The sequence below is a fragment of the Erpetoichthys calabaricus genome, chromosome 11 (genome assembly GCF_900747795.2).
Source record: "Erpetoichthys calabaricus chromosome 11, fErpCal1.3, whole genome shotgun sequence".
Lineage (NCBI taxonomy): Eukaryota > Metazoa > Chordata > Cladistia > Polypteriformes > Polypteridae > Erpetoichthys > Erpetoichthys calabaricus.
In genome coordinates, this window is record NC_041404.2 from 33,241,601 (window position 1) to 33,267,158 (window position 25,558).

The window sequence follows — 25,558 nt, forward strand, 5'->3', positions numbered from 1 at the left end:
AAACCCTGGACCCTAAACTGGTTCTTCTCTTTTGCCTTCAGAGGGAGCAGACATGGAGATGCATTCTTACAGACACCTGCGGTCTTTACAAACCTGGCTTGAATGTATTAAGCTTGGGTAATAGCTACAAAATGTTGTATAATTTACAAAAGTTATTGTATAAATATATAATGCGTTTTGAAAGTGGCTGATCATCATAAAAAGCAGACTAGAAAAACTGGCATGGTGAGCTAAGTGAGTATGTGCTGTTTGTTCACAGACATTATAGCTACTGTACCTGTTGTGGATTACGGGTCCGTAATAAACAGAGTCCCAAAATATAACTCAAAATGCACACTAGAGGAGGAAAACTGTCAAACCCCTGCTAATATAAAAAACATATCTTTCAAATAATATTTTTCGTCTATTCTCAAACAACAGTGCCGATTTGATCGTGACGTATAGCACACTGCAGCATCCACGTTCGTCAAAGAGCGCCAGTTTGCTGTAAAATCTGCGACGGAACCGGAAATCGACGTGGAAGGTCCGGGCACATTGAGTGCACGTGAGTTAGGAGTAAACGCGTAGTAACTGGCAAATTATATCTACATCGCACGTTAAGGATGCCCAAGGCTAAAGGTGCCAATAAACGGAAGAAGTTCAATTACAATGCCAATAGGAAGAAATTAAAAACTAAGGCCAAGAAACAGGCCAAACCTAGGATTGAATGGTAAGTGTGGTTTCTGCTGTATGACGACTTCGTGGCATCACATCCACAGCGGCGCCCTGCCAAAATGCATCTTGTCGGTCAGTTTACTGGCACCATGTCCTTTAAGTCCCCAAAGCTGTGCCTTCAAATCTACAATTTTTTGCCGTTTCGTGAGCGATTAGAAACTATTCGCTTTTAGTAGGAGCCGATCGCTGGCTCATCGTGTGGGAGTGACTGCTCACATAGCCAAAGTTTGTATGAATGTTAATCCTCAGGTCCAGGTACATTTTTCGTTAAGCGTTATATGCAAAACTAAATTCTGATCGTCTTCTCAGTTTTACCATGTGTTGTGAAAACTGCTGCTAGATCGTGCCACAGTCATGTCAAGCTTATTGTCGTGTGCGTGTGGTACAATGAAATTCATACTTACAGGTCTCCTCAGAACAGAAGACAAAATACAGTACCATAATATGTGGATAATCTACAGAAAACTAACAGATTCGAGTTTCTTCACAAGGCTAGTTTTATTCTTTACCATATTTATAACAAAAAATGTGATGTGATTAATATAAACAGCATTTCGAGGTCACTCTGTTTGGCAGTTTTTATGTGAGTTGAACTGAATGCCAGCCAACTGTGCCATTCTTGTACGTCTACAACATTAGCACAGTCTTCAATGAAGTTGGAAATTTCTTGCAGTAGTTAAAACCAGTTGAAGAACACACCGTTTCTGTTCTTTGTCAGCATGTCATTGTAGTTCTCGCTTAGCCTTATTCCTGTTTTAGGTCGTCGTCCACTATCGTCATGCTTGCCAAAAGTTCACAAAACAATTTAAGGTTGGATCGTCTGATCCTGCAATTCCTGCTGTTAAGTGTCATTCGTCAGCATATGACATCAAGGAATGCCTGGTCCTGGTGGACGCTGCTGGCTTTGCACTATTTTCTCCTTTGCTTCTACAGAGACTGTGTCATCTAAAAGGGCTAAAGTAGAAACTCCCACTAGAACGTTCAGTTTCTTTTTTTCTTTTTAAAAATTGCTTACTAGAGTATATACTTGTACATAATAACAATGCAAATAAAATGTTCAGAAAGGAATTACCTTTAACTGTTTCACTGGCTGAAATTTCACAGGTAAGTATGTTATCCCTAATGGACAAAAATAAGCCTTGTGGAAAAATGCTTCTGTGCTTCTACAAACACCAACTCTTTGCATTGATATGTGGACCACCCTGATGTATGTGTGTGGGTATGTATATGTAAAAATATAGACATATGTATAGGTACACACACATACTGTATATGAATTGATACTTGCAAGTATTGTTATGTATTTCTATATACACAAAAACTGATTGCTATGTTACAGAATGTGAATTCTTAGGATTGACTGTTCAGGGACCTTATGACTTGTGGGTAGAAACTGTCCCTGAATCTACTGTTACAAATGCCAGTGGCTCTGGACCTGTTTGTCAGAAGGAGGAAGCGAGAAGAGCAGCTGTGTGGAATGGCAGATGTTCTTCTAAGGTAGTGAGTGTTGTCTTTCTTGAAGAGAAGTCAGCTTGGTGCTGGTGGTTTTCTGTGCCACCTTTGCCACACTCTGCAGTAGTTTGAAATCTTAAGCTGAGCTGCTGGCATACAAGGATCATGTGATGAAGACAGTGATAAGATCAATGACTAATTTATTTTTATTTTTCAAGCATTCAGCTGTAACTTGTGAATATCTTCATTAGTCTGCAGATTTTTTTCCTTTTCTCATTTGATAAAGTTTATGTGTGTACTAAAGTGACCGAAGTCAACAGGCAACCTTGGCTCCATTTGGATCACGTGTGATATTATTACTTCTTCAGCTTGCACATTGACAGATGCATTTCAAACAATAGGCAGCTGTTTTTCTTTGCAAATAAAATGATTGAAAGTGGCAGTTCTGAATATCTTTTCGTCATGCAAACAAGTGCAACTGTATTACTTTATAATACAGCTTACCTGTTTCAACATTTTAGGATTCAGCTTTCCAAAATATTTTCTACAGCTGAAGGGCACATTGGGAGTTCTGTTTAGGATAACAGAATTGTAATTTTATTAGATGACCAGTGGAATGATAGCTGTCATTTAATTAGTTAAGGCCACACTTAGTATATACTGTAGTCTTTTCTACTGTAAAAGTTATTATTTTATTTTTTTTAACAGTAAGCAGCTAAGAAGTGCTTGGAATTACAGAAAATCTGCTGCTCAAAACTTAGCAGACATGGGTCTTGCATTTGACCCTAACAAATCTTTGCCTTGCCACAACCGAAAGGTAAGCAATACACATTATGAATTTGCGGAACTGGCAGAGCTGGTATGCAGTTGTATCCAGCTGACATGTTTGTGCAAGCAGTGTGTGCTTGAACACACCTTTTATATGGTATAGATCATTTTGGTTCATTTTAATGTGTTTGTTTCTCTTAAACGTCTTTGTCAAGTGTGTGAATGCTTTTACTTTGTTGCCCTTGACAGCACCACTTGGTGCATTGGCCTTCTTGGGGATGTGAAGCAGGGGTAATAAGCTTCATTTTGGACCAGTGATTGTAGTCTTACTGGATGATCAACATGTTATCTTTTTGCAAAACAAAACATGATATTGAACAGTTTTATGGCAGATTAATTTAATCCCACTATGACTGATACATTTAACCCCACTAGCAATGCACTAGCAGTTGTTAAAGTTATCTAAACATTTTGGGTCTTTTCTCAAGCTTTAATTTAAAACATAAAACAGTTGGCAAGAAAAAAAAAACATTAATCCCAACAAAACTCATTAGTTAATTTCTCTAAAATGACTACAGGTCAGTTTTGAGGTTCCCCATAGTACTACTGCAGGGCCTTATGCTTTCTGCAATGCAGGGAACAGACAATCTCCAATTTGACATATAAAAACAGATTTCAGATAGAAGTCTGAAATGTAACGAATTGGGAGATTTGGGGAGATTATCACAAAATTTTTGAATTGTGTTAAACATTTTGAGTATTTTGACCTTGCATTATTCAGACATTATGTTCAAGTATGTTTGTTCTTTTATTGAAGGTTATTTGCTGAAATCTTGTTGTGCTACTGCCTTTGTGTATACATACAGTATGTATACATGACAGCATGTTGGGCATCCAGTACCTGCATTTCAGTAAAGGAAAGTGGTTGGCAAGTTGTATTGGACTAATGTTGAAGTGACTAGCTTAAAAAAAAAAAAACTAACAAAACACGGTCTTAACTGCAAAATAAAGGTCGCAAGAAAAACCCTCAGTGATTTTTATGAAATCTGGGTAACTGTTTTTCTGGTACATATCCATACTTGTGCCTCAAAATGAAGAGTTGCACTCACGCTCTCTTTCGCTCTTTCCTCCTGTGGGGAATGCTAATTATTTTAAAGGGGCAACACTGCAGATTTCAAGGGCTGCACAGATAGTATTGCCTACATATACAGCATTACCCAATAAGCTCAGTTAGCTGTTAGAGAAACTCCACTAATTTCTTTATTTGTTCTTTTTTAAAATGTATGTCTCTGAACTTATGTGTATGTGCAATTCATGCAATTATGCAGTTTCATTAAACAGAATGCAGAGTGCCATTTTACTGTTGTTTTTGTAGTTGAGTATACTTAGTTTCTTATGGTAAAAATATGAAATTGTCCAAAGATTTTTGTAAAAAGTAGAAAAAATATAAAATGTTATTTGGGCAAAAGTTAAATGTGTTTCATAAGCACTAGTTAGCCTCCCACACTGCATTCTCAATGTGTCAGTGGTCCTCTATGTGAAGGAAAACTTTTTAAAGTTTGTGCAGAATCTGCGTTTAAAAATTTTTCCATCAGTGTCCCCATGAAGATTTTATTTTGAACTTCATAGTTTTAAGCATATTGTTTCTTAATCTGTTTGCTTAAACTGAAAAGGTTCACCTAATACAGTCTTTCCTCATTCCTCATACCATGCTTGCAAACACCAGAATTGCATCTCTTTGCCTCTCCCAAATAGATTCTTCTGAAATTAACATTTAATTGCCAAGTAAATAAAGTATGTATTTGCTTACTGACACATCAAATTGTTTGTTTTTCAACAGGTTACACATATGGAAGTTGACTGCTCAGGTACTTCACGAAAGACCAAAGTGAGCAAGCACCATGTATTAAAAGGTGAGACCTTCACAGTTTTTGCAGCAGCTGATTTAAAATAAATAAAAAGTTATGTTATTTGACAGTATTAAAAATTCCTGCATGGTCAGTTAAATTTTTACTGTTTGCTTTATTAACAATTACACATTAAGTAGAAAATGGACAGATGGACCATTTAATTCAGTTTTTTGAATGGAGGTAGTGAAGGTTGTAGTTTTCCATTTGTCGGATATTTGTGAGAAGCATTGCAGCTTCTGGCAGAGGAATAAAACACTCTCTTGTGGATGCATAATTATATTGAACACTTGAAGTAGAACAGGCCATCACAAACATTGTGAATCCCCCCCCCAAAAAAAGTGACATATTTAAAGTCTGTTTAGTCTTTATTGAACAGCTAGGAATCATTTTTTACATAGTATTATAAAATGTATGACTTCACATCTTACAAGGGTTTTCACCACAACTTCAGTACACCACTAATAATACTATGTGGAACTCTTGCTTAGTCTCCATCCTGCTCTTCAAGTTACTGTTAGCACTGTAATGTAAACAAGGCTGAGTGAGTTGAGGTTATTCTCTTACAACATTCACTTAACAGCTAAGAAGCAATGAGAATGCAATTGTAGTACACCGAAAGTGCAGAATATCCAAACAATTTACTGACTCACATTACCTCTGCTATGAAATGACTTATAGCACAAATAAGATTACAGATGTACAAAATGGGCGGCACGGTGGCGCAGTGGGTAGCGCTGCTGCCTCGCAATTGGGAGACCTGGGGACCTGGGTTCGCTTCCCGGGTCCTCCCTGCGTGGAGTTTGCATGTTCTCCCCGTGTCTGCGTGGGTTTCCTCCGGGCGCTCCGGTTTCCTCCCACAGTCCAAAGACATGCAGGTTAGGTGGATTGGCGATTCTAAATTGGCCCTAGTGTGTGGATGTGTTTGTGTGTGTCCTGCGGTGGGTTGGCACCCTGCCCGGGATTGGTTCCTGCCTTGTGCCCTGTGTTGGCTGGGATTGGCTCCAGCAGACCCCCGTGACCCTGTGTTCGGATTCAGCAGGTTGGAAAATGGATGGATGGATGGATATACAAAATGATCTATATAATGAAATCATCCTAGTAAATCTGTAAGAATTCAACCTATTTGTGTATTTCAAGTTTCTGTTTTTAATAGTATAACAGGCTGCTACTACTAGTAATGAAATATGTTACAGTATCCTGGCAAGCATGACTTTCATTTAAAGGATTGTAATCAAATATGTACAGTATATGTGATTTTACATGATATAATGTTAAAAGTGGATCAAATGTGGTTAGGTGCAAGAAAGAAAAACAGACGTGCATAAAACATCTGTTGTGTACATACATATACAGTTGTTTAATTGAAATACTGGGTCTTTCAGTGTACAGGATTATAGTTTGCATTCTTTCAGTTCTGCTCTTCTAAGATGTGCTGTGAAATGCTTAAAACAGTCTTCTAATAATTTGAAAAAGACTACAAAATTTGACTCTTTAATTTTCTAGAACTTGAAGCAGAGGCTAGTCTTCCAGAAAAAAAGACAAACGCCTTGTCCACGGACATGAAAGAGTATGTGCGACATATGATTGAACACCATGGAGAAAATTATAAGGTAGGTACCATGAAAGTTGACAGACTATACAATTTGTCAGTAGAATTAACTCGCTTAAATACACTGTTGGACAATGAAATTTAAATATTAACTTTCAGATTTGTATCATATTTTGTGAGAGCAATCAGTAAATTTTGAATAACCAGCACTCAATTGGTATTGTTTAGAATACCATGACCATCCATCTAATATTTAAGTCATCTAATAGCCTTTTAGTTGTAGAATTAAAAGCTATTTCCAGGATTTTGAGTTGCAAGATCACCATCTTCTTAGTAAAAATAACATCCTTTATAAAACTTGATGTTTTAGAGCTTCATTTAATCTTGTGTTTGGAATGTAAAGCTTTGATTATTTATATATATATTTTTTTATTTTCTCCAATAAAATAAGACCGAAACCAAGAGTAAACTTAATATGGCATATAGAAAATAAAGATAGAAAAATCCTAGTATTTTGCCACCTTATATGAAAAGGAACAAAAATGTAAAAAGCAGTAATAAATCCAAGAATAAAATGGATATCCCTACTAGTGTGATTAGGGCAATACTCAGGATGATTAAAACCTTTAAAATGGTGGTTAGCTTCCTAGAAAGAGAGTACAAGTGGTTATTGTCCTTAAACTCTGAGGGAGACAAGAATAAGAAGTGAAATATTTGGTTACATTTTAGGATCACTGTGCCACTGTACAGTTAGACAAAATGTCCAAGCCTAAAGACATTTGGAAATATTTGAAGGAAATAATGCCCTTACTAATAGCAAAAAACAAACCGAAGTAGCTAGAGTTTGCCAGATGTCATTTATACTCTTTTTTGGAAAGAATCGAAGCTGAAATCTCTGGCCTCTCTTCACCAGTACATTTTGATGTATTCCTATTTTGACTTTAAAAGGATCTTGTGCTGAATGTGAAGTACAGTGGTGTATAATTTATATTGAGTAGTTGTTTAGCTGTATTAGTTCTTTTAGATGATATCATTACCCTGCTTAGTATTAATATTACTGATATTCTAGCCAAAGGTTTGAACACATCTTGAAATAAAATAAGTGGTTACAAACAAAATCATTTTTTACAATTACATTCCTATTACTTTGATATAAACCTGATTTGAAAAGGGCATGTGCATAGACCTTCATTGAATGTGGTAAATGTGTCCATAGATGAATGATCCAAGATCCCTTCAAGTCTCTTCTCAGAAATTAAGTATTATTGAAAAAGAATTTATGCTGTTGTGTGTTGCCCTAAACCTGTCTATACCACAATATTCAAATAAAGGCAGATTACAGTTTGAACCAAGTATGAAGATGCAATAGTATTGCCTTTTTTAAAAAACGTTGGAGCTTGGTTCTGAAGTATGTTACAATTTATTAGCTAAAGGTAAAGTTGAAATTATATACATTGGATAAAAAAAGATTACCGTATATACTCGCAGATAAGTTGGGACTTCATTTTTTCGTATAATTTCTGATATTTTATAATGTTGGTCGTATAAGTCAATTACAGAAAACTCATGCTATTGGTCCAAGAGATTATGATATGCTAACGCCCACCTGAGAGAGTAACCACGGAGCACACGGCCTTTTTTCTCTATGGGTGCGGCAATGTGCTGTATCAGCGGGTGCTCCTAACCCCTCTCTCTCGTGCCTATGTGACCACATGGTAATATCCGAACTATTCCGAAGCAACGTTTACACTGATTTGTGTTTTTTGTATCTCACACCCTCATACACCTTTATCGTAAGGGCATCCCTTACCTACGATGGAGCATTTGATCAGAAGAAAATATGAAGCTGGTTTTAAATTAAATGTCGTTGAAGTAGTGAAAAAAATTGGTAACTGTGCTGCTGCAACAAAATTCAATGTATCTGAGAAACTGGTGCGAGATTGGAGGAGGCAAGAAGATGTTAAAAAATATAAAAATAAAATTTAAGTGTCGCATTTTTGAATAGGCGTCGGGGTCTGATTTTATGAACAATTTTTCGGGTTTCAGGACCTGACTTATATGTGAGTATATACGGTACTTCCAGTATAGTTATTTGCTAATAAGAAAAATGTTTGAGTCAGTTCATTACACTTAATATTATTATTTTTTTTATTCTAAGCAGTGGAAGTGGATTTAAATTGGCCCAGTCCTTAGTCTAGTTCTGCAAAAATACAGTTATGGTATTCATAACACTCACTGGTACATCATCTAACCTTAGCCTTCTGAGACAAGTGTCTGTGTTTGTATTAATGCTGTCACATAAATCATTAATATAGATCCATTGTTTTATATTTTAAAAATTGATTTATTTCTGTCATGCCCTTATGAAATTAGAACTTAACTAGAGGGCTTGGATCTGGAAAGAGCCTTGCAATGTTAGCAAAAAGTTAAAGTAGGCAAATGTGATTACTACTCCTATACAAAGAAAAATGTGTTTGCATACTGCTTTTATTCTTGCAAAATAGAGCAAGTAGTACAGTGGAACCTCGGGTCACGACTGTAATTCGTTCCAAAACTCTGGTCATAACCCGATTTGGTCGTGACCCAAAGTAATGTCCCCCATACGATTATATGTAAATACAATTAATCCGTTCCAAACCGTACGAACTGTATGTATGTGTATATATAATATATATATATATATATATATTTTTTTTAAAGATTTTTAAGCACAAAAATAGTTAATTATACCATAGAATGCACAGCATAATAGTAAATTAAATGTAAAAACATTGAATAACACTGAGAAAACCTTGAACAGATAAAAGTAACATTACAACAATGCATGCTACGAACCGATCTCTGTAAACAGAAGTGACGTGGAGGTTAAAATCCAATAGAAAAAAGTCCACATTAAATACAACGAGGTTAAAACAATGCTCGAATCAGTCTCTTTAAAAACAAGCCCGGTGCATTCTTTAACTGCGTTCTCGGCCTTACGCAGCCAGCTAGCTAGCTCTCTCTCTCTCTCTCTCTCTCTCTCTCTCTCTCTCTCTCTCTCTCTCTCTCTCTTTCGCACGCTCTCTTTCTCTCGCTCTCTCTCTCTCTCTCGCTTGCTGCACAGGGAATGCACAGGGAGAGACTGAACACGTGCAGAAATCATCGGCGTGTATGAACCGGAAGGGAAACTGGCTTGTTCGTATACCGAGTGTGTGGTCGTGAACAGATGCAAAAGTTTGGCCGTAACCCAATTTGTACATGGTCCGAGACGTTTGTAACCCAAGGTTCCACTGTACTTGGCAACAGTATGTAACATACCTGTTGTTACATCATTTAATCTTAGAGACTTCTTCTTTGATCCCTTATGTTTGTTAGAGCTTTCAAACAATTACAGAAGGAATGCATGTGTTTTGGACCACACAAACAGAAAGGAGGCTTGTCTGCCTGATGTTTTGATTTTTTTTGTAGCACAGCAGAATTAGGGGAAAAGAAAGGAAAAGGGACAAACTGTTTGTCTTTAGCTTTCCAAGATGTAGATAGCTCTTCTTGTCCACAATTACTAGAAGATATAAAAACTGAGAAGTGTAAGACTTTGATGTATAGGGTGAAGTAATCTAAAAAAAAAAAATCAAATGTACCTCAATTAAAAAAATGCCTATTGCAGTCAGCTTTACTAAATAAAGGTTAGCTTTTAATTATGCACATGGAATGCCCAGTGAAGCAAAAGCTTGGGTTAGAAATTAAAGTTTTCGCCATCTGCCAATGAAACCCCTTATAAGTTTTATGTATATTGTAGAATGTTTAATTCAGTTATTAAGTGAGCACAAGAAGCTTTGATAATATATAGTATTTAATGTGCATGTGTTTTAGATAGAAATTGATGTTTAATCTATGGGGGCGGGTAGAGTCCCCACCCAATCACACTACATAACATTTTCAGTAATTTACATAATCTTAAAATACTTGAGTGGGGTGGTAGTCAAGGCACACTTCCATGACTACCAGTTGTGTCGTTTCACATCCCTAATGACTTACTCAGATTGGTCTGTGACACACCCTGGCAAAATCATCTGTTTAGGGCAGGCTTTTGTGTGTGTGTGTGTGTGTGTGTGTGCGTTAAGAACTGACAACCAGTGAACACGCAGCCGGAAATACATTTTGTTCAATATGGTCCCAAGGAAAGAAGGAACACAAGTGTTTTAGACTGGTTTGCATTTGTCATAATGCAACAGGATTGAAAAGGGAAAACAAATTGGTTGAGATTGTGGCTGAACGTGCCATAACTGGAAAGCCATTAAACAGGTCCTCATGCTTCCAGGCAAGCATGTTATTGGCCATCAGAATGTGTGAAACTTACAATACCTTGGAAATGTAAACCTGTGCTTATAGGTCTGCATGGAGAGCCCTGTAATTTGTGATCTCCTTTGAGTCCTACTCATATAATGTGACATCCTCAAGGCAACAGAATCGGCAACTATAATCATTAAGATTGACATTCTATCTGAAGCAGTGTGCTGCCTGCATAAGGAATAAGTTCATTGAAACCAAGTAGTCAGAATTAAACCAGAAAACTAATCTGAACACACTGTTTTCTTGTTACTGTTTTGAAGGAAATGGCAAAGGATGAGAAGAACTATTACCAGGACACACCCAATCAAATAAGGAGGAAGGTGGAGCTTTATAAGCGCTATCACCCCGAGGAGTATGAGGCTTTCATGACATCCTTGAAAGACAAGAAAATGGACACATCGTAGACTGTGTTGTCAGCTCTGATGAAAAGTGTGCTGACTTACTCCTGCATTTTGTGAACGTGTTATGCAGCCTTTACAAATGGATTGTTGGAGGGCAACATTTTCGCTGTACATTTCAGGGTTTAAAAAAATGCAAGACATAAGTGCTAGCTGCTAATTAAAAAAAAAAACCAAAAAGTCTCCATTTTCTGTCAACAGAGAATATGGCCTGCCTTATGAAGAAACATGGCATTTGGTGTTCAGTTTCCAAGAGGTGAATCCTGTATATGGTGAAATTGTTGTAAATTTGCTTTAAGTTTTCCCTCTGTTGTAAATATCAACTATTAAATCTCAAACAGTGCCCATTTATGTATTTCTGAGGAATTGAATCAATACTGGATGTTTGTCTTTAATAAACATTTTTCTTTTTTACTCAGAACTGAGGAGTTTGAATTACTCCTTTGCAGTCAGTAAAGGGGATCTGGAAAAATCAGTGTTATTGGTAAGATGTACGCGGTCAGCTTAACAACAACAAAAAAAAAATATCCTTTGATAAACCTGTGTGCTTTTTATAATGCTGTGGTTCTGTGAGTAGGGTTTGTATATACAGTAGTGACAATTAGGATAAAATGAACAAGGTTGCTAACAAGAGATGTTGAACACAAGTACATGTCCTTGGATATTATTTGTGCTGTGTTTGTTCTTTTTTCTCTGTCCATGGGCTAGAACCCAGCCATGTATTTAAATGTCTCCTTGACTTTTGTCCTCAATGCTTTAGATAAATTTAGTAAGAGCTGTCTTGTTCATTCATGTTGGAAGAAGCAGTATTAAAAAGTTAAGATACAAGAGTGCAGCACATTTTTACAATCTAAATAAAATCTTTATTAATCCCAACATTTTTTTTCAGTTTAGTAATACATCTTATCACAAATTTGCAAAGTCTGGTCTTTTTTTTAATAGTTTTACACATTTACATTTCAACAAACACAGTAATACTGGACAGCAATCTTACATTTAGAAAAGTAGCACAAAGTTTTGATTCTGCCAGCATTTATGACAATGTTCTCCAGGAGGTGATAACAGCACAGTGCAATTACCAGATATTCTCATATGATCTGTGTGTTGTATGGCATGCTTACAGGATACATAGACTCTTTATGCCTGAAGTAGAAGAATAACGTTCAAGTTAATCCATTCAAAATTCTATCCTGGTGAGTGTTCATCTCTTCTGTTACTGTTTAATCAGCACAAAGCTAACTGTGTCATTTGATAATGAATTTTTTTTATATATAAATAGTTTTTAGGATAAATTAGTTTTACAGATGGAAAATACATCCATCCATCCATCCATCCATTTTCCAACCTGCTGAATCCGAACACAGGGTCACGGGGGTCTGCTGGAGCCAATCCCAGCCAACACAGGGCACAAGGCAGGGAACCAATCCCGGGCAGGGTGCCAACAAACCGCAGGACACACACAAACACACCCACACACCAAGCACACACTAGGGCCAATTTAGAATCACCAATCCACCTAACCTGCATGTCTTTGGACTGTGGGAGGAAACCCACGCAGACACGGGGAGAACATGCAAACTCCATGCAGGGAGGACCCGGGAAGCGAACCCAGGTCCCCAGGTCTCCCAACTGCGAGGCAGCAGCGCTACCTACTGCGCCACCGTGCCGCCTGGAAAATACATTTACAGGTAAATTGCTGGTTATGTTTCAAGCTAGTATGGATTAAAAAAGCATTGCCACTTTCCCTAATGCAAGATTGTAGACATAAGTAATTGAAAAGGCACAGTAAACTCATTTTTTTTTTACTTTTTCTTTCCTTGTTTCAGATAATAATTCTAAAAACCTGCACATACTAATCTTGTTTTTTCGCATGTATTGTTTTATTTTGTGCCCAAATTTGAGATTAGATACTGTGGTATCCTTGCAGTACAGTAATTCACAGTAAAAACAGTTCACTTGCATTGTTTGTTTTGCATAAGTAGAAATAACTCCTAATAGTCTAAAAGATAAATAAATTTCATATCATTTTGCTCATACTTTATTGTGATCAAATAGTACAGTGCAATTCCTTGCATGAATTTGTGTATTAATATGTAAACATTTAGTGTGTGTGCATCAAATTGTTTGTCTAAGAAATTTGAACAAAATGAAAAATAACTTGTTTTACACCAAGCATAAAAATATCATTTTCTGTTTTTACATTGGAAGCTGGTTAGGTTTCACACACCAACCCACATGTGATGAAATGATGCAGAGCCATACTGTGTATGTTCTTTGCGGAGCTCATCTAAACAGATGGTTCTGATCTGAAAAAAAAATGCAACATAAAAAAAGCACGCTGCATTAGTTTTTCTTTTTTTTTTTTTTTCTTCCAGCCCTCCTGTGAGCACCATACAGGAATATTCAAATATAATAGACAGGTAGGCGCAGTAAATATTATAGATAAAAATATTAAGGATTGATTTTAGAATAGATGGGATAAACAATCCTTGAAAGTCTTTGTATTGTTGACTTATAGCAGTTACTGAACAATAATCTTCTTGTTACCATAGAAGTGAAAGCACAGTGCCAGATGTTGTGTGGTGTTAATATCTTCTCTTTAATTGGACCTGTGCTGTTGCTGCAGGATATTAGCATGACAGAAAAGGAAACTGTAAAGAATAATAAAATATATTTTTTGTTGTTTTCACCTGTGTTAGTTCTATGCCAGTATAAAGAACATGCTGAACAATTTGGACAGAAGACATAGAGGTGCTACTGGGAATAATGAAGTTGAAAACAAAACCTGTGGAACAGTCAATAATTAGCAAGTTTTCCAAAAAGTCTTTGACGATATTTACAAGCCTTTAGCACTTAATAGTGCTGAGCTAATTACAGAAGACTGGAGTCTTGTTGCATACATAAAGATGGCCAAGCCAACCCTAGCAATTAAAGACCAGATAGGTGTAAACGTGTGTCCCTGGCAAAGTAATGAAAGCATTGATAAGACCTAGTGGAGGTATTGGCAGACCATCCACATACGCTTAGACATAAGCGTTTGTTAAAAAATATGAAGTCGTTACACGTAGCCACCTCCTTCACCAGCAAAAGTGGAATAAAAATTGTACTGATTGATAAAGATTTAGCTTGACTTTCAAAAAGTGTGCAAAGAAGCAACCCAAGATCAGCTAATTATTGCAATCGAGAGACAATGTTTCAGGGCCCAGTGTGCAGATAGAAGCAAAAATAATTTAATTACAGAAAACAACTTGTAAAATAATGCAAGTCAAACATGATGTTCCACAGAGGCTGCTGCTCTTTATAACATAAAGTACCCACTTCATCTGGTTCATGGTTGTGGGAGCTTGAGCCTATCTCAGAAGCAATGATTGGCAAGGCCATCATAGGACCAACTCGGGCACACACTGACTTAGAGTTTCCACCAAAACTGCACATTTATCTTTGGGGATGTAGGGAGAAGACTAAAAAAAAAACTAAGAAGCTAGTTAAATTTGTAGGTGAGAGTAAAGTTGCCAGGGCAGTTAGATGTCCTACAATTGTCTAAAATCACTGCACGTGTGCCCCAACAAAATTCAGGATTGGACAGATAAAGTTTTACGTAAATACAGGATGTGTAAATGTCTTACTTATAGGAAGTAGAAGTATTCAGCAAAATGACGTGATGTGGCTGGGACTCTGTATTTAGAAATTATGGCTTATGAGAAAGACTTGGCAGTCCAAATAGACCTGTTTCTGCCCTCAATCAGACAGCATGCAAAAACAATTACAAAGGCTTTAAGGGAAGCCTGCTTATATAGGACGTCTAGGAGTGGGATAGGTTATTCTTATACTGTATAACACATGAAAAAGCACATATACACATTACAATATTAATACTGGAATATACTGTAGTGTGCATGTTTGGTCTAATCGATCTCTATAAGAGATTTTAGGAAAGACTGAATTAACTAAATCTATTCTTCTTATTGGTCATTGAGAGGTGATGGGATTCAAGTATTTAAAATGATAGGTGCAGCCAACTGTTACTTTAAAATGAATTCTTAGCCATAGGTACAGTGGTGTCTGCGTAAGACAGTTGTTTTGCATAGATGTTATGAAATATAAGCTCAACAATGTGACCTTAGATAGATTTAGAAAAATACCAAGTAGTACAATTTGAAGTAGCAATTTGGAGACCTGCAATTTTAGAAATGTTAAGTGAACTGGAAATGACAGCATATGTTGGCCTATTCACTCATCATCTATTCTCATTTGTACAGGTACAGCAAATTCTGTAGTATGTCCTTGGACAGTGCACTGAATATCACTTGTTATTAAAAATATAGTTGATAAAAATTGTTGCCTTGCCTACTACTATGAAGATGACAAGAGTCCGTTCTTAGCATGAGCTAACAAAATATATGAGACTAATATATTTGTGTAACATTAAAGGTTTCAGTATCTTTAGGATTTCCAATTCATTTATTAAACTTGCACAACAGAATAGTAAAGTCACAAGTGGGGCTGAGCCTATCCCAGCAGCAGTGGGTACAAGGCAGGAACCAGTCCCCAAAGGAGTGCCAGATCCTCCCAGGGCTCGCACATGCACAGTCCTACAAAGCATGAATTTTGAATTGTCTGCCAGTCCTTATGAGTGGTTTGTTGTGAAGTTAGGCTCTCTTTAGCAGAGAACTGACGAGGACATGTTATGAATGGTCAAATAAAGTTTAGCATCCCCACCTAGTGGATTAATTGGTGTAAAGCACCTGCTGTACTGTGTGACCTGCTGTTTATTTTACATACATACAGTGGGGATTCAAATTGGTAAAGGAACCTATATAATCAGTAAACAAATGCTGTTTAAAATACTGTATATACAATATGTATGTGTTTAAATTGGTAGTTTTAATAAATTTGCCATCACATAATTAAAAGGAATCAATTAAATAGGTAAAGCAACATAAAAAATTAGTAAAAATGTATTGTTTATATGTGTGTGTACATATTTAAACAGATAAGCGTGTGTGTTAAATTTAGTGGTAGTCTATAATCAAATCCTTTAACAAATAAAAAGGTAAAGCAACAAATAATGGGTAAACACGTTTTTTAATATATAGTATATACATTTACACAGATATGCTGTATATCTGTGTCTGTGCACATGTATAGTCACATCCTTAAATATTTAAAACAAATAGCAACATAAATAATCAGTAAACAAGTATTGTTTTAAATATATACAGTAAGCAGTATAGGTGTGCTTGTGTTTTAAATAGGTGGTTTTAATCAATTTGCTCTCAAATTGAAAGGAAATAAAAAGGAAAAGCTACATAAACATCCATCCATCCATTTTCCAACCCGCTGAATCCGAACACAGGGTCACGGGGGGTCTGCTGGAGCCAATCCCAGCCAACACAGGGCACAAGGCAGGAACCAATCCTGGGAAGGGTGCCAACCCACTGCAGGCAACATAAACAATGCTTGTTTAATCATCATTTATACTTTTACACAGATATATATCCTTGTGTATGTATTTTAAATTAGTGGTTGTAATCCATTTATAATCATACTCTTAAATAAATAAACCGGTAAAGCAACAGAAAAAAAACATAAACAAGTATTGTTTATTTTTATACATATGTGTGTGTGTGTGTGTGTTTTTAAATTAGGGGTTTTAATGTATCTATTGACAAATCCTTCAACAGTAAAAGATTTCAGATAATGAGACTGACGTATCCATCCATCCATGTTGTGTACTTGCCTTGTCTGGTTAAATTAATAAGGGAGTCAGAGCCCATCTTGGACTCAACACAGCAACAAGGCAGAGATGTCCGTCCACCACAGGGCACCCTGATGCACACACCCGCATTGCCTCACTGACACCAGTCCAGTGTTAGACATGCGTTTCTTTGGGATGTAAGAGGAAAATCCACAAAGACACTGACTGTGCTGAGATTTGAATCAATTTTTCAATTATGGTGCCACCATGCTGTCCATTTCAGAATATATTAATTAAAAAATTAACATCTACAAAGTAAGCATGGTGCAATAGATAAAAATTAATATTGGAGAGAGAAAGGCAGAAAAAGTACAGAAAGAATAGCAGGTTATTGCTGGCAGTGCAAGTTGCCTCTCTGGGGCAACTTACCCAGAATAAAAGTTAAAGAACTAACACAAAATTAAAGTAAAAACTCAGACCATGTGCTGAGAAAGGCACAGTGAAATGTAGTTTGATGCTGAGTGTTCATGTTTTGAAATGTCTCTGATACCACAAGGTCTTCAAATTTAAAGTTACTGAAACTAAAATGAGGATATGTGTCAGGGTTCATCATACTCAATTTTGCTAATCTGTTTAAAGCGTGATGCTTGCTTTATAAGTGTTTAGTATACCCACAAGATAAAAAGCACAACTCTTTGAATGTGCTGAATATATAAAATAGGAATGTAAAAAAAAAAAAAAAAAAAGCTTACTGTGCAAAATAGCAAACTGGGATAAACACTTCAAAGAGAACACCCCTCTCTGTCTTACAGATTCAGTGGCAGTAAAGCTTCAAAAAGCCACCGATTTTAAGGCCTGCTTTGACTCCATCAGGTGCATTTCTGGAGATGGCAGTTTGAGGCGCCTGGATGGCATAAGCTGTTTGGGTGCTCCTTGGGTAGAGAAGGCACCAGCTTCAGCAGCAACTCCCATAAATCCATCAGAGACTCTGCCAAATCCAGGTTGAGGGCCAATAAGAAGCATTCCCTTTGATGTTCAACGGTGTCCAGCATCAGGGCTTCATGAAGCTCTGAGATTGAGACAGCATTTGGCAGATCCTGGAGCAGAGAGAATGGAAAATGGTGGTAAAGAACAAAAAACATCATGCATGTTGTAGAAGTTCATGTAACACAGCAATTAGAGGTAAGAACTTCAAATGTCCAATAAGCTGTGAAGGCCTTCAGCTGCTGCACTATCTTGTGTTTTAATTTAATTTTTTTTTTTTTTTTTTTTAAATTTGCTCCCGGGACCACACACACGGGAGCTTATTGGAGTGAGGTAGCCCATTTACAGTATGTAAAGGTAAGAGCACCCATACATTATCTGTCCTAACTAATTCTAGAACATAAGGGCAGGGAACATGTGTGGGTATGTTTGTAAGGCTTAACGGAGTTTTTGTCTTTTAGCATGTAAATCATGTGGTTCAGGCAAATAAAACATCATAATGAATTGCAGAGCAGGATCACCATCAGGGAGTGCTTACTTTACTGCGGTTCATGTTGCACCTCAGGTAGGCAGTCAGTTTCTAAAAAAATAAAAGCTTTCCTGTTGGTGGCTTACTTTTCTGTATCTTACTGTGCCAGGTGGTGCCATCACCATAATACCAAGCTATCACTTCTATCATCCTGTTCGTATTGTAGATTTGAGGATTCCTGTTCTGGGGTGGTTACTTGGTACCGTAATTGACTCTGGACCCGCCCTCCCACCAACACATTGAGAAGTATTTTCTCCAAGAATGCTATTGACTTAAAAGTTTTTATTTTCCAATTCCGTGTGGCCAAATCTCAATTATGGTGATAGTGGACTTTATATTTTCATATTGTTAATGTAATTTGTTTATGTAAATGGTTTTTCAGTTTTATTAATTTATTCTTTGTATATAACATGCAATTAACATAAATTCACATAATCCAGACATTCCAAGTTTACAAATTGATTCTACTGAGAGGGAGAAAAAAAATTCACTTGCATAATTAAATGTTTTGGATTACAGGAAAAATTTAAGAGCAGGCAGCGAGAGATTTTTACATCATTTGCAGGAGTCGGGGATTTTTGGGAGACTCTTGGAACTTCCAGGAGATTGGTGATGTTTATTTATCCAGTCTTGAGTGCTGGAGCCTATTCCAGAATGGGATTAGGACACATATTCTCAAATAGGTGACAAAGAGCTGCTGTCAAAAAATAGATGTTTATATTGTGCCTAATTGAATATTTGGCACAAGGTATGCTAAAATTAGACTAGAAGATTAACACCACAAACGGAACAAAAAAAAAAAAAATCATAAGACTTGTCCAGAGAGGAAGTATGGAATGAAAAAGACAAAAAAAAAAAAATTGTACCAGCACCCTTTGCATGCTCTGTATTGACTTATTTTTGTGATTTTTTTTTTTTTTAAAAGGTTTTGAAGTGGTATTTTTGTCATCTTTGTGGTATTCAGCCCATCTGCCTCTTTCTGGCCCCATCTATGCATAACCCATGCCGATTACTTAACCTTCTAGCACATTTATAATTCTAATATTTCCTAACTTTATCAACATATGCAAGGTTCAGGACTTCTTCTTCTTCTTCTTTTTTTTGCATGTTAACTCTACAGCTTGTCAACTCAGATGATAATAAAGGGAGCTGCCACGGCTTGGTGAGCCTTACCTGTTTGTTGGCCAAAACTACCAAAGGCAGCTCAGAAGCAGCTTGTAAAAGGCTGTGAAGCTCCTCTTTGGCCAGTGGAAGGCGCTCTCTGTCTGTAGAGTCCACAACATATACCAGGACACAGGCTCTCTTCAGGTACTGAGGCCAATATGTGCGAAGGTTCTTACTGCCACCAACTAGTATCACAAAACAGACAAATGTGGTGTTAAAAATCAAGACTGCAAGTTGCTACCACCCTAAAGCTTTCTCTGCCTCGTCATGACTCTGACCTACTTTGGAAAATTGGCCTTTATAAGTGAACATGACCACTTATGGAATGAGATCTGTCTGTGTGTGTGTAAGGATTTGAGTCCATGGACACAACAACTCAAAAATGAATTATGTAGTCCAAGTGGAACAGGACACAGTTGTTGAAGACATGTGAAAAAGTAAGTAAACTCTACTAAATTATTTTTTTCTTTTTTTAACATATGTGGACATATCAAGATTTGATCTTCTTTTAAACAGTATCTTTAGATAAAGGTGATGTAATTTAAACAAATTAAAATTTGAGATTTCAACAATTTATTCATTGAAAAATAAACATATGCTTTATCTGTCTAAGGAAAAAATTCATCTTTAGCACTAATTTCCCTGGGGACAAATAGAACTTTATTTAATCTAATAGCGGGTGTTGCCCACTCAAGTAGACAATTCTTCTAACTGTCTAAAAGTCTCTTAACAGTTTTTCTTATTCCTCCATACAGAATTCTTTTAGCTGTGTGATGTTTGAGGGGTCTTTTGCCTTCACAGTCTGTTTCAAATCATCCCACAGCATTTTGATGGGATCCAGATACTAGTTTTGACTTGGCTATTCCAGAATCTTCAATTTCTTTTTTTTCCATTCCTTAGATTTACTGGTATGTTTATGGTTATCCTCATGTTGCAATGTGCACTTTCTGTTGAGCTTCAGTCTTCTACAGATGGTCTCACATCATCCTCAAGCACCCTCTGGTGCAAGGAAGAATTCAAAGTGGATTCTGTGATGGTGAACTGCTTAGGCCCTCATACAGCAAAGTTGCCCTAAACCATAACATTTTCACCACCATGCTTTCCAGCTAGTATCAGGTTCCTCTGTTAAATGTTATCTTTGGTTTTTATTAAAAATATTGTCTGATACTATGGCCAAATAACTGTTATTTTTGCATTGTTTTTCCAGACTGTATTGTTCCAAGAGTCCTGGTATTTTCGTAGGTGGTCCAGGGCATACTTTTAGCCTTGCCCTGATGTTCCTTCTAGACAGCAAAGTTTTTCTCCTGTCACATCTGCCATGTAGATCTAATTTATGCAGCCTCTTTCTAATGATAGATTCAAACATTTACACAACAACAGTGGCAAGAGCTAATTGTAGGTTTCCATGATGAAAATCTGGTTTTCTTGGATACTTCCTTTAGCATCTTGTGTTCTTCACTTGGGCTGTACTTGCTGGGGTGGCCGGGTATGTGCAAGTTGGTAGTTGTTTGAAACCTTCTCCACTTATAGATGAGCTTCTTGACAGTGGAATGACTGAATTCCAGTTGTTTGGAGACTCCTAAAGATATATAGGCTTCTTTCTGAAAGCCTCACAGAACTCTTTCGATCTCAGCACGGTGATAACACACACTTCAACAACAAAGAACATACCAAATTAAACTTTTTAACACTTTTTAAACTTCAGATAAATTACTCTGTCATGATTTTCTAATCCTTTGCATCTAAACTGGCACTCCTGAGTATAAGTTTGGGTATTTGAGGTTGATAAATGTAGAGATGGACTTATACCTTTTCCACATACAAAATGTGCGTTGAGGTTTATTTGAAATATCTAATGTACTAGAAAAGGTTGCAAGGTGCTTGTTATATCACCTTTAATTATAAATACTGTTTAAATGAAGATCATTATTATCATCATTAGATCATATGTACACATTTTATCCATCCATTATCCAACCCATTATATCCTAACTACAGAGTCATGGGGGTCTGCTGGAGCCAATCCCAGCCAACACAGGGCGCAAGGCAGGAGAAAAAACCCGGGCAGCCCACCGCAGGGCACACACACACCAAGCACAATTTAGAATCGCCAATGCACCTAACCTGCATGTCTTTGGACTGTGGGAGGAAACCCACGCAGACACGGGGAGAACATGCAAACTCCACGCAGGGAGGACACGGGAAGTGAACCCAGGTCTCCTAACTGCGAGGCAGCAGCGCTACCCACTGCGCCACCGTGCCGCCCCTGTACACATGTTATAAAAAAGAGAAAACATTTCATGAGGTGAATTTATTTTCTACATAGCATGATTAGCATTATAAAATGCTAAGATCCTTTGGATTTCAAGCACATATTTTGCTCTAAAAGATAATCACTTTGTTTCTTTCACACATTTGTACCTCAGCTGCAGCACTTTTATGGATAATGTATATCTGGGGTCCTCCGGTTCAGTTCCAGAGGGCCACAGTAGCTGCAGATTTTTATTGCAACTTAGTTGCTTAATGAGAAGCCAATCGTTCCTAATAAGGTAAGTTGTTATTTAATTCTACGGCTTGCAAGTTTGTTCAGTCTGTTACATCAAGTCATTCTTTAATTGCAGATGCTCCTTTTCTGAGAATAATCATTCAAGCGATTAGTGGACTGCAGCAGATTAGTAGTTCTCAATCTTTTACTTTGCTTCTCTTTTGCATTTCTTAACAGTTATTTTATAAAAATGGATACTTTTTGATTAAGATGCAGAGATATAAATGGTGATCTATTGGCTCATTTGTCATTTGTTTCTCATTGTTAATTGGTAGCTGGTTAAGAACATGAGAAATTGAAAACCGTGAATGCACTGTATCTGTTTAAGAGTAAAATTGATTAGGGATCAGAATCTTGCCAATCAAGTTAACTAAATAAAACACAAAAATGTTGCTTGAGAGATGATTACTTCAGTAGCAAATCTTGGCTTCTAAATAAGCAACTGGGTGGGGAAAAAAAACCTGCAGCCAATGCAGCCCTCCGGAACTAAACTTGAAGATCCCTGGTGTCTGTCCTTTTTTATTCTTTCCAACAAGATATTACTCTTCCATTCCGTTTTGCATAATAAAATATTTGCAGATAATAACATTGACAGTTTTTTTTTTTTACAAGGGTATGTATATGAGGCATTTATGTTTGCCTTAGGAAGGAAGATTTGGAGAATAAATCCTTAATGTAATGAGACACCCAAAATCTTCACCTACTTGTCACTTACTTTCTAGGAGGTGCAACTTGTAGCCTTCAACTTTGACACTGATGGCATTAAAACCTCGGGTAGGGCTAAAGGCAACAGGCACCCTACCGCCTGAAAGACCCCGCATAGTGCTGCTCTTGCCAGATCCATTGAGACCTAGGACCAGAATCTGCTGATCCCAACTTTCCTCCACCTGGAAGAAAGTAAATGAAAGTCAGAAAGAGATATAGCTGCAGAGAGTCATATGCAAAGTCATTTGATACATAGAAATACAGTGAAACTGAGTATGTTTTAGAAACTTTGGTTGATAGTTCCACCCATTGTCTAGCAGACACCATGACACACCTTCTAGATATTAGGCACAGACATTGGGGAATTTATCCAGATAGTGTGGTCTATCACTTAAATGAGGAAATTAAAAGCATTAGGGAGCAACAAAACCACAGGCCAAAAATATAAAACGAGATTAACTTCAGCTGGCTTCTACACCGTTGTAAATATAATCCTTCTGTAACAGTACATTATCTGTTTCCCCACGTGACCTCTTAACTCTTATTCTCTTGAGACTCAAGCAGAAACATGTTTGAATGTCGTCCTTTTATTTTTTATTTTTAACTGACGGCAAAATGAAAGCATGATGATTTGTGATCCATCAATTTTCTGAACCCACCTACTCTAATGTAGCATCACAGGGAGCTGATACCTATGCCAACAGAGTCCGGTGCAATGCAGTAATCAAGCTGGTAAGGGAAGGTAGTCCATCATAGAGCCCACTTGCACATACACACCCACATTCAGTGAGGGCCAATTTAAAGTCTTCCATTAACATCAACATTTATTTCTATAGCATGTTTTCATGCAAACAATGTAGCTAAAAGTGCTTTACATGAAGGCAAAGAGAAAGGTACAAGAAAAGAAACACAAATGATTAGGCAAGAATAACAATGAATAAGTAATAAAGAAAAAACAAATCCATATGATTTTATAAAACAGATAATATAACCAGTTGAAGATTAGCATCCTTATACAGTATGCAGTTTCACAATATAAATCTCCAGAGATGCGTCTGGTGATATGGTGAGATGTCCAGGAGAAAGAGAGAAAAAATAAATACACATCTTTGAGATGTGGTGAGAAATCCGGAGTACTCGGAATTTGCAGACTCCTCTTAGACAGCGACTGATTGTGGAATTTGTTCCCAGTACTCTAGATCCATGATGCAGTAGCACATTACCGCAGTTTAACATCACAGCAATACCTGTAATTGTGAACAAAATGGCAGTTCTACACAGGTGGTAGCTAGCTGGGATATTAACCTGAGACCCTGAAGCTGTTAGGCAACAGTGCTTAGCACAGTTGAATATTCAGTATAGGCTTACAGCATAGCGAGGACAGCAAAACTTCCCAAAGAAGGAATGCAGAATGGAGATGTCTGTAAACACTGAGAAATTCTTTAAATAAAATTGTGAAGACCTTTTTAAAACTTTTGTTTGAAAAATTATTTTGAAAATTCTTCTGTTTTGATTAAAAAAGAGCATGATTTCTTTCAAACAGAAGTTACCATGCATCTATTTTGTCTGAAACCAGTAGGGTTTGTAGCATAGAGGATTTGCCAATCCCTTTACGTGTTTGTGTGCCACAGACACACATGGCCAAACAGACTGACCCACCTACATAGAGACAGACATTACATTAGAAATAGTTAAGTACTGTTCAAATATTGCAAAATAACAGTGTGTATATACACTAACAAACACGTATTTTATATAATTGCATATATGTTGCATGATCAGCTCAGTTTTTCAGTTGTATTTTCATCAACTGTTCTGAAAAGACGTGCAAATAAGAATTTATTTTACAATTGCATGACAATAAACTTGACTATACTTGAATTCAGCAATGATTAGAATATGCAAAGTCTTCTTTTTGTTCATCTTCCTAAATCGCCATATTAGCCATAACCGAAGTTAGAACTGACCTCAGCAACCACAGGGAGCAAGATGGGAACAATCCTTGAAATATCGCAGGGTAGGTAAAGGCATCAAAAACGCAGTTAAAATGTTTCACTCAATTACATTACTTTCTAATGCATATGGAGAAAGTAAGAAGCAAGTTTAAAAAAAAAAAAGAAAAATCTATACCAAAATATTATTAACTCAAACACATAATAATAAGTAATAATATATAATGATGTATAATTACATATAATGCAAATTAAAGTATATATTAAAAAGTAATGAAAAAAGATACAAATTTACTTTAAAAAGAATAAGTCATACTCTTCAGTGCATTTCTGACTACAGAATGTGAGAAGGGGGGGGAGAAACATCTAATTTAGTAAGAAGTGTAATTAGAAGTAGTAGTGGCTTACTTATTGCGAAATAAGCCGGAAAGACACGCAAAGAGCCACAGACACAGAGATACACTGGACTGAGCTGGAGAGCCATGGCTGTAATTTGGCCTCGTTTTCTTCTATTTCATTCTATAGTGTGTTAAGTCAAGTTTATTGTCAAATGTGCATATAATAAAATCTTACTTGCATGTCTAATCACAAAAAAATAAAATAAACATAAAAGGTATACATGACAAGCAACGTGTGTATAAAGTTATATACAGCATATACAGTACAATATGTATTTGCAAGTGCTGTAATGATGACCAAAATGTCTGTTATCTGTAAAAGGGACTATACAGAATAAGAATAATATATGAAAAAGTAGCTGTCTAGCAGTAGTTGTTTCATCGTGTGTACAGAGTACAATGAAATTTTACTCACATCACCGACCAATATGCAGCATGGCACCATAATGAACAAAACTGTATT

General features: G+C 36.7%; 2 protein-coding genes across 3 annotated transcripts in view; one reads left to right on the top strand and one right to left on the bottom strand.

Moving 5' to 3' along the window:
• The window catches only part of arl10 (ADP-ribosylation factor-like 10), a 339,868-nt gene that overhangs the window by 309,972 nt on the left and 4,338 nt on the right, over positions 1–25,558 (bottom strand). The window contains exons 2-4 of one of the 2 annotated variants that reach the window (XR_007936257.1): positions 22,756–22,927; positions 19,505–19,680; positions 17,571–17,915 (exon numbers count right to left, since the gene is read on the bottom strand). Coding sequence is in view for 1 of the 2 variants with exons in the window: in XM_028812923.2 (XP_028668756.1) it covers positions 17,688–17,915; positions 19,505–19,680; positions 22,756–22,927 (576 nt within the window). In the remaining variant the exon portion in view is untranslated. Of the gene's footprint in view, positions 1–11,960; positions 17,916–19,504; positions 19,681–22,755; positions 22,928–25,558 lie in introns of those variants that run through there. The other variant, XM_028812923.2, reaches the window with a different exon arrangement.
• Positions 493–11,541, top strand: nop16 (NOP16 nucleolar protein homolog (yeast)). The gene is made up of 5 exons (XM_028812924.2): positions 493–709; positions 2,875–2,983; positions 4,775–4,847; positions 6,348–6,454; positions 10,983–11,541. The coding sequence occupies exons 1-5, from the start codon at positions 603–605 to the stop codon at positions 11,124–11,126; spliced, it is 540 nt and encodes a 179-aa protein (XP_028668757.1). The 5' UTR covers positions 493–602; the 3' UTR covers positions 11,127–11,541.

Excerpts from the sequence above, each read along its gene's own strand:
- nop16 (XM_028812924.2), top strand. The coding sequence starts at position 603 with ATGCCCAAGGCTAAAGGTGCCAATAAACGGAAGAAGTTCAATTACAAT. Across the intron at positions 710-2,874 it reads GCCAAACCTAGGATTGAATG|TAAGCAGCTAAGAAGTGCTT; the intron begins GTAAGTGTGGTT and ends TTTTTTTAACAG. Across the intron at positions 6,455-10,982 it reads ACCATGGAGAAAATTATAAG|GAAATGGCAAAGGATGAGAA; the intron begins GTAGGTACCATG and ends ACTGTTTTGAAG.